Source organism: Sprattus sprattus (genome assembly GCF_963457725.1).
Source record: "Sprattus sprattus genome assembly, chromosome: 5".
Taxonomy (NCBI): domain Eukaryota; kingdom Metazoa; phylum Chordata; class Actinopteri; order Clupeiformes; family Clupeidae; genus Sprattus; species Sprattus sprattus.
Window position 1 is genome coordinate 17,080,279 of NC_137924.1, and position 10,000 is coordinate 17,090,278.

At 43.1% G+C, this 10,000-nt stretch overlaps 1 protein-coding gene across 1 annotated transcript in view; it reads right to left on the reverse strand.

The window, feature by feature from the left end:
* itgbl1 (integrin, beta-like 1) overlaps window positions 1–10,000 on the reverse strand; it is a 64,916-nt gene that overhangs the window by 3,570 nt on the left and 51,346 nt on the right. Inside the window, exons 9-10 of the mRNA XM_080839913.1 lie at window positions 4,805–4,951; window positions 1,364–1,477 (exon numbers count right to left, since the gene is read on the reverse strand). Of these exons, the coding sequence (XP_080696039.1) occupies window positions 1,364–1,477; window positions 4,805–4,951 (261 nt within the window). The remainder of the gene's footprint in view (window positions 1–1,363; window positions 1,478–4,804; window positions 4,952–10,000) is intronic.

The window sequence follows — 10,000 nt, forward strand, 5'->3', positions numbered from 1 at the left end:
TTCAGATGCATTTGTAACCCTCTGAGGTAAAACAATTATCTGACTCGCAATTAAAAGGTGCCCACACAGACAGCTTCAATTATTGTTGCGTGGCAGGTTATATTTCGCTGTCGTGTTGATGTTCGCAGATCCTGCCATTGTGTCTTAAACAGTCTGAATTATAACCCTTGATGCATGAAATTAGACAGCAGCCCATTCCTGATACACTGAATTTTCCACCCCACCCTTCAGTTGCAGAGAGAGAGAGAGTAATGAGAATCTGTGTTACTCGGCGGAATCCATGAAATTTCGTGGTCGGCGAGTATTTATTTTGCACCTTCGTGAACAGATGAACGTTCTCTTGTCATAATTAAAAAAAAGTTGGGTTAGTCACAGCACCGCTGCCTTGGGTGGAGAGAGAGGAAAGACGACTCAGTTTGTTCTCACCTGCTTATTGGCTCATTAATAAAAAGAACTGTGCACTCGTCTCAGTGAGGGGAAAACTCAATCTTAATAATCCTTATGCATATTGTAATTATCATGCATGTCCTTATCGTTAATATGCAAATCAATGGCATTTAACAGACATAGTTATAAATGATTTGCCTCAATTGTGTTTCGCTTCTGTGTGTGTTTTCATTATTTTATTTTTTTGTCTGCTTGCTAGGAGAGGGATGAATGGTTGACTGACACTCCAACTGATAAGGAAGTCACATAACCAAGAAGTAAACAATTTCTTACCATCTGTCCAAATGTCTTGGAGCCCCAGAGCAATGTTAATTATAAATATTTATTCTGGCTATGCATTAGCATTCAAGAGAGAGGTCCTTGGGGTTTCCTTAAACCTTGCTTCTCCCTCCCTCTTTCCTTCTCTCTAGCTCTCTCTCTCTCCCTCTCTCTTTCCTTCTCTCTAGCTCTCTCTCTCTCTGTCTCTCTCTGTCTCTCTCTCTGTCTCTTTTGAAAGCAAGCCAAGGCCATTAGAGGAAAAGTGCATAGCTATGGAACATGGCTTTCTGGACACCTCTGTCTAAGCCTCGCTCAGATCTGTCTGGCTAATCCACCAATCAAATCACAGTCACTTCAAAGCCACTCATAAACAGGCACAGTGTGTGTGTGTGTGTGTGTGTGTGTGTGTGTGTGTGTGTGTGTGTGTGTGTGTGTGTGTGTGTGTGTGTGTGTGTGTGTGTGTGTGAATTTGGGTGTGCACATAGGTTGTAGGCAATTGTGAATACATGAGGATTATCCTCTATTTGTTTGTGTGTGTATGCGCACATTGTATGCATCTGGTCACTTACGTGTGTGTGAATTGTGACTTCATCCTTGTGTGTATGAAGCACAATGATGTGTGTGTGTGGGTGTTTCCCTGTGTGAGGCTTTTGTTTACCTGTGCAGACTAATCCATCGTGCTGATCACATTCCCTGTCGTCACATTCACAGAACTCCCCAGACACGTACCACTCCTGCGGTGAACAGATGCATCTCCCACAGTGGCAAGACCCTGTGAAGACACACACACACACACACACACACACACAAACACACACACACACAAACACAATCTGTGATCTGTGTGTGTACAGGTGGCCTCTGCAAACAGAAACCCCCCTCAATGGAAAACCACAGACTCTTGACACCCCAGCTGATGTTATATCAGTGAAATCGCGTTATTATCGGCAATGCATATAGTCATTCATCTTAACAGAACCGTTGAATTTCCTATTTATGTCATTATTTTAATTGTTGTTTTCCTTTTTGGGAATAAAATAATAGTTTGAAAATGCACCCAGGAGCAAGGTGTTCGGAAACTAATTCAAGTAGGGAAAGGTACTAAGTGGTCTGTAATAACACACCTTGAGTGTGTGATTTAATCATACAGCTGCCCAGCAAAAAGAAAGGGGGACTACTTTTGTCTAATTGTGACCTATGTCCACATCTATACCCACACATGCGTGTATATGTGAACTTGCAAACACAACAACACAAAACAATCCAACTTTATGTTGGCCAGTGAGAGCTGAGCATACCAAACCAACAGGTTTTCAACACTGGTTAGAATTACTGGTTAAAACAACAAACTACTGCCAACGTTAAAGACCTGGTTAAACAATAAATAGTGAAGACACAAGAGGGAAAACTAGAAATTATGATTAGGGGACTAAAGACCCCCTTAAATAGGCATTGCGGTGGCCTGGCTGATATGAGGCTAAAAGTATGGCTGTTAGCCTGAGTCTAGATGCAATATGAATTGAAACTAATGACTGTAAACTTAATTTGGATTCTAACTATTTTTATATTTCCTAGCAGGGAATGTTTTTTAGTCGTTTCTAACTGTTGTTCTTCATGTCATGAATTCAGGTCAGCAAACCTAATCTGAATGCAGTAACTGTACATAATCAACGGTTTTATTTGGGCCCACAACGAGAGCTCAGGGTTGCTTATTTAAAGATACTTCATGTTGATTATTCAGTGGGCGGACACTGTCTGGCAGTTGAAATACTGAGGGGGGTGGAACTTCTGCAAATTACAGACTGTGTTGTCTGTCTTGAATTTTGTGCTTAGGGTTATAAGAAAGAAAAAAGAGAAGAATTTCCATAACTCTTTTAGAGTACTGAAAAAATACTTGTCCTTCTCATGTTAGCATAAATTATTACATGTTATTAAATCTAAGAACACCTAATATAAGTGGGACCCACACAATAAACACACACACACACATACAGACAGAGAGAGACACACACACACACACACACACAAACACACACATAGATATACCACAGATGTACACACACACATAAGAATGTACACAATACACACATATATGGTCTTTATATAAAAATATATATAATGTGTAAGCACATGTGGTATTTTCCCAGGGGGCAGTTGGTGGACACGTTCATGCAGTGAGAACACAAGTGTGTCCTCTCTTGACTCCTACCTCTGTCTTTATCTCGTATAAAAGCATATAAGAGACTGTCCTGCTGCACTCTCTCTCTTTCAAGGGCGGGGTCGGAGCGGGACAATATGGTGTTAAGCGTTCTTTGCAGGCGGTCAGCTGATACGTCCACTCTCGCTCTCCATCACTGAACCCCATCCCCCTAGCCTTAAGGGGAAGCTATGGCTTTTCAATTTCAGCTATTTATATCAGCCAGCATCAAAAAGGAATCCAAAGAATAAATGATGAAAAGGGGATTTTTACCTTAACATGTTTCACAGAGCGACCCCTGGAAAACTGTGTGTGTGTGTCTTTGTGAAAGTTTGTGCGTGTGTGTGTGTGTGTGTGTGTGTGTGTGTGTGTGTGTGTGTGTGTGTGTGTGTGTGTGTGTGTGTGTGTGTGTGTGTGTGTGTGTGTTTGTGTGTGTGTGTGTTTGTGTGTGTGTAAAAGTGAAGGGGACTGGGAGAGAAAAAAAGAAAACTGAATAAAAAAGAGACTAGTGAGAAAGAGAGAGAGGAACTGAGACCATAAAGGAGTGGAACAGAAAAGTCATGAGATTGTGCCCATTCCTAAACATCGATGCTAAAGGAAACCAATTGCATTTACCCTAACTGTACAGGTGGCGTCTGAGGATGCAACACAATCTCACACTCACACTAACACACACTCACTCTCACACTGACATTCACACTGACACTCACAATCAAACTCACACTCACACTCTCCCTCCGCACGCACACATTACACAAGTTCAAGGCCACTCGGACTGGGAAAGAGAGAGAGACAGAGAGAGAGAGAGAGAGAGAGAGAGGGAGTGGAAGAGATAGAGAGAGAAAGGATTTAAAATAACATATGGTGACCCCATTGTTTCTCCTCAATTTGTTTTTAATTAGTTCGCTGGTGGATGGTACGTGGGAGTGCAGAGAGCGGGTGAACAGACTGGAGGGCACGAAACTTAATGACAGGGAGTTAGGAGAGAGAGACAGAGAAAAAAGATATATAGAGAGAGGGAAAGCGACAGAGCAGGAGAGAGAGCAGGAGAGAGAGACTCTAACTCCTCTGAGGGGAGATGGGGCTCAACTGAGGCGTTATCAAAAAGGCATCACTAATCAGTGAACTTGACTGGGGAGGACTGCTTAAATGCATATTCAATGCAGATGCACATCTGTGTGAGTGAGATGTATAATTCTGCCCTTGTTATTGAGGTTTTATCCTATGTAGTTTCACCCTTTGAAGGGTGTAGGGTTTAGGTAATATCATACTACTTTGTCATCAATTGAACCACATAGAAATACAACAGTAGCAAATATCCAGACACTGGTTAATGGAGCAGTTTAATTTCTAACAGAGGTTATCCAGAACCGTAATGTATTCTGATTCGTCTAGCAAAGCTCAGGGTTGTTTGTGAGTTGACATCTACTGGGCATCTTTGTTCTCCAACGTCTTTCCTGCCTACATTTCATGTGCCAAGCTAATCCATTTTAGACTACATTCATGTTCATGAATGGCAGGGAGTGTATGTGTACAAAAGAATACAAAGAATACAAAGAGATTGTGTATTTAGACGTGTATTTAAACGAGGTGTAACACATACCACACACTGCCACCAATTGCCTTACATCCGACAATGACCAGATGTGGATTTGGAATGGTTGCTTGACTGAGGCTGTCAATATGGAGTGTTCAGTAGGATTGGGAGGGTTTTTTGTTTACCATCCGCTATACAGTGATTTCTGACAAGCCTCTGGCAGTGTCTAAAAGCCTTCCCAAGCCTGTGGGTAACGTGTACTTGTTGGGGTATGTGTGTGTGCGTGTGTGTCTCTGTGTGTCTGTGTTTGCATTTGTGTGTGTTTGTGTTCTGTACTGGGGGTGGTGAGCACCGGCAGCGTTTACCTTTTCCGGAGCACATGACTCTGTCAGCGGTCTCGCACAGGCTCTTGCTCTCCTCGTCGTTCATGAGGCAGGTGCGGGGGAACTGGCAGTGCTTGCCGAACCATCCATCACTACAGATGCAGCGGCCGCAGGAGCAGAAGCCCTGGCCTGGGGAGGACACACACACACACACACACACACACGCACACACACACACACACACGCACACACTCACACACGCACAGACACACACACACACACACACACACTCACACACACACACACACGCACGCACACACACACACACACACACACACTCACACACGCACATACACACACACACACACACTCACACACGCACATACACACATACACACACACACACGCACACACTCACACACGCACATACACACACACACACATACACACACACACACGCACACACTCACACACGCACATACACACACACACACATACACATACACGCACACACGCACACACACACACACACACACACACGCACACACGCACACACGCACACACGCACAGACACACACACACACACACGCACAGACACCCAAGCACACACACACACACATACACACACACAAGCACACACACACACACACACACACACACACACACACACACACACATACACACACACACAATGAGTAACACAATGAGGTTCTCTTTATGTCTGTAAAAATCTTACTTCCACTCTCTCTTGCTGTTTCAGTCTCTTTCTCTTTCTCTGTTCACTCTTTCCTACACAGTTTTTCTCGGTGAGACACACACATACACATACACATACACATACACAAAGACACACACATCTCTATTGCCCTCTGTGATTGTCCCCTTTTACTCACTCCATGTTTATCCTCTTCCCACACACACACACACACACACACACACACACACACAGACACACACACACGCACACATACAGACACACACACACACACAAGACATTTATTGCAGGTCCAAACAGAGCAACACACACCAGATCAATTCAAGCGCACATAATTGGCTGAAAGAGCGTCGTCTCTGGACTGGCTAATGGCTAATGGCGTAGCAGCGGTGCGCTGCTTTCATCAGCCTGCTGCTGGGGCCTGGGGGTGGAGTCGGAGGGATGAGCTCAGCCTGAGGTCCTCTTCCAGCCTGGCCACCTGCCTCTGCAGTCTCCAAAAGCCAGATTTACCTTATGTTACATTCCGCACACCCAAACAGGACCACGGCGGGGGGGGGGGGGGGGGGACTTGGCCTAAATGAGAACAACACGTGTCTCTTGTGTTTGAAACATTCAAGAGCAGTGCAGAACCCACAGAAGGCAGGGTTATGAAGAAGAGGCTACAGATTCAAACAGTAAACAGAAAAGGTGGATGGATTGTATTCTAAGCTTAAGTAGTGGACTGGTTTATGGAGCCAAAGTGGGTTTGTATGCGTTTGGCTGCAATTCAATGCCTCCAGAATGGGATCTCTTGTCACACAGTGCTAAAGACATGTCTGGCCCTGTTGGACTACCTGTCTCAGAGGCACAGCTGGTGAGAAACAAGGCCCAGAAACAGACCAGGGGCTGTTTGGATACACCTCTATCAGTTGCTGGATGTTCAGAGCAATTAAAAACATTCAGAGGCAATTATATGCTCCGCTGAATTTCTTTCTTTTTTTTTTAATATATACCAGATTCTCGTTTCAAAGTTATTTCATGGATGTTTTTCTGGGTTGACGAAATTAATATTTTGTCCAAGCTATGCTTATATTGTTCTTGCTAACATAAATTAATCAACATTATTATGATATCTTGTAGCTATTGAGTAATGTGGGGCATTTCAATTAGAAGCGTATTAAAAGACTGTCTAAGAGAAAATAATCATGGTTCACTGCTGATTTTCAACTGAAGTAATGCTAGGTTAGCAGCAACTGCTGGATCGATCAAGTGATTGTGCTCCTTGCTCTCTCTCTCTCTCTCGCTCTCTCTCTCTCTGTAGGCTTTGATAGAGATGAGGTGAGTGGGATTCCTGTGCGTGGGTGGCTTTCATGTTGGACCGGAGGAAATTAAATGGGTTCAGAAGCGTCTATCCTTCTCTCCATTGCTGCTTCTGTGGTGTAAAAATGGCTTGATTTAACAAGTGTATAGAGATACATTAGGCTGAACAATAGGCATGGCACCTGCTAAGAAATATATATGCACTTCTTGAGAAGATTCTGACTATGGATACGGTAACTACAATATCTGTAAATCTTTTCCTATGAGGTGAATTTATAAAGTGCCCATCAAACACTGATTTGTCTAACGAAAATGGTGATCGATGTATCAACAATTAAATGTATTCAATCTATGGAGGGTTAATCTGTTGGATTTCTAAAGTACTACCTATTTCACTGCAATACATTGTTGTTAATTTAGTAGGCATGACATACCAGAATGTGCCTGCCACTGAATGACAGCATTTGGTAGTCCAATATCAAAACCCCTTTCTCTCTCTGGCCCACTGACTCAGCGTAACCAATTAATAAACTAAATATTTAAACATAGGATTCTGGCTTAAAATCCTCTAACCTTACAATAAATGGAAAGGGATGAGTTTTCATACCTAGGCTACATGTTGTCCCTTCAGACATATTATAAGTTTAGAACTGCAATCAATATGTCTCTCACGAGTCTCACATTCGCATTGGCAGCTGTCAGTGGCTTTGGCAAGGCACAGAGTAGGTTGGTCAGGTAACAATTAAGTGTTCCCCCTTTGTTATCCGACAGTTTGATGGAGAGATTATACATATCAAGATTGTGGACAAGTCGGGTAGTTATAGCAACACTATGGAACAATTTGCCACTTGTTGAGGTATGTTTTTATATTCAGTTACTTTTGGTATGATCTTCAAATGAATTGAGATGGTATATGGTCATGTGAAGGACAGACATACAGCACACACTTCTTATCCCCACTAGCCATCTAGGCCATGCACTGTGTAGTTTTGTGGTCTAGGACTGAACACACTTAGAAAATAATCAAATGAAAGCCTTCACAGCACTCACAGCACGACATTGCCAACACTTATCACCAAAAGAGGCCAGTTGGCACGTTAGCAAGCAAGCTTTATATCAGTGCCTGCTGGGCTGTTGGTGGTGTTCTGCATGCTTCTTTGGTAGTTTTAAACCAGAATTCTATAATGCCGCTTTAACTGATTTTATGAAGTAGGATTATTAGTCTTTGATGCAGACCGGCTAGGTAGCTACTATCTTAGCAAGGTTGCCTTTTTGCTCAATAAATAGGCTTTAATAAAGGGGAATATATTGTGGTACTGTATGTTCGTATGTGGTGGCTAGTTAACGTGGTGTGTGTGTGTTTGTTAAAAATGGTTAAAATGGTGCCCAACCCCCAGAAGAGGTTGCACGACGCCCCTGCTTTGTTTAGGCGTCCTTAGTTGACTTGTTGGATGAATGTTGACAATACCTGGACACTGCAATGCATTGGTGTATGTAGCTCCCTATTCATAATCCACAACTCGTTGTTCCAGTGTTCCATTTGGCGTTATTAAGCATTTCACACTCGTATGTGTTGTTAGTGTGCTTGCCCGAAGGGAAGCACACTATTGTTCTTCGTTTTTTACTATTTTTTTTATTCTAGTAGTTTTTCTTGCAGCTAACTACTCCTCGCCCGATTGAGATAGAGACGCCGTTCAAACACCAAAACGTCCGGCCCGATCCGGTGCAAGCTGCTATGACTTTTCGTGGCGGTACTCCTTGCCACTCCTTTTTTATTCCTCTTTTTCCATCACCTTTTTTCTCCATAGACTTGCATGGCAGAACTTTGAGGCATTATGACATCATAATAGGCTCATTAAACTGGCTTGCACCTGTGATTCACTGACAACTTTCACTGACACCTGCGCACGGTTCCTCTTCTCTCTCTGTCCCTCTCCATTCAACTGTATAACTAGGAATATTAAGAGACACCTTCCATACCAGGGCTCTACTCACTCATGCATACTCACTCATGTTTACTCACTCGTGCATACTCACTCATGCATACTCACTCGTGCATACTCACTCATGCATACTTACTCATGCATACTCACTCATGTTTACTCACTCATGTTTACTCACTCATGCGTACTCACTCATGCATACTCACTCATGTTTACTCACTCGTGCATACTCACTCATGTATACTCACTCATGCATACTCACTCATGCATACTCACTCATGCATACTCACTCGTGCATACTCACTCATGTTTACTCACTCATGCATACTCACTCATGCATACTCACTCATGCATACTCATTTGTGCATACTCATTTGTGCATGCTCATCCAGCAGGGAGAGCTGGAGAGCTGACACCTGCCCCAATTCCAAGGCACTTGTTCTCTCGGTCATGGCCGCAACAGAGCAAGCACACTCTCGCAGTTCGTTCACGAAACGCATTCTAGTTTCATTAACTATTTGCCAGGATCGTATTTACCGGTCAGTGTTGGGTCTGAACGCGTTCATTGAACGAAAGTTCATGAACTCGTTCATAATTTTGGTGAACCTGAACTGAACGTACTGTATTACTGCCTGATAACGATACTGTGAACGCATTCATTCTGGTGTCTGTGAACAGCACGTTCACTCTTTTTAATTTCGGCGAAAAACACACGGTTAACCGTCCTTTGCCCAAGCAGTCGATCGCTGCGTGTGCTTTCTTCTACTGTCTATGTCTGGCGAGTGTGAGAGTGCCAAGTTGCGTAGAGGCCGAGAGTGGTATTGCAGACAGATAGAGATTTTAGAAAATTATAGCTCCCAACATATTGAAAAAAATAACTGAACTAGTTCATTTTTTGGAGCTGCGAACTTAGTTACAAATTTTGAATTACTGAACTAGTTCATTTTAAAGTGTGTTGACTATGAACTGAATTAGTTTGTCTAGAAAGTGAACTTTCCCAACACTGTTAGCGGTCACTTGTTTGTGGCAAAATCAGAGTATCAAGGACAAAGATAAAACATTCACATAGTTAGCCAAAATGAGCTCAACAGAAATGCGCAGTCACCTAGAAAGAGGTTCTTTATTTGAACAGCAGCTCTTTCATCTGTCTCTGGTCTGACCAGAGCACCCCGACAATTAGATCCTATTAAGTTTGCATGAGGCTGCATTGGGCAAGGCTCCTTTATGTGCAGTGGGATGGTAAAAATCGGTGTGTGTGTGTGTGTCTGTGAGTGTGTGTGT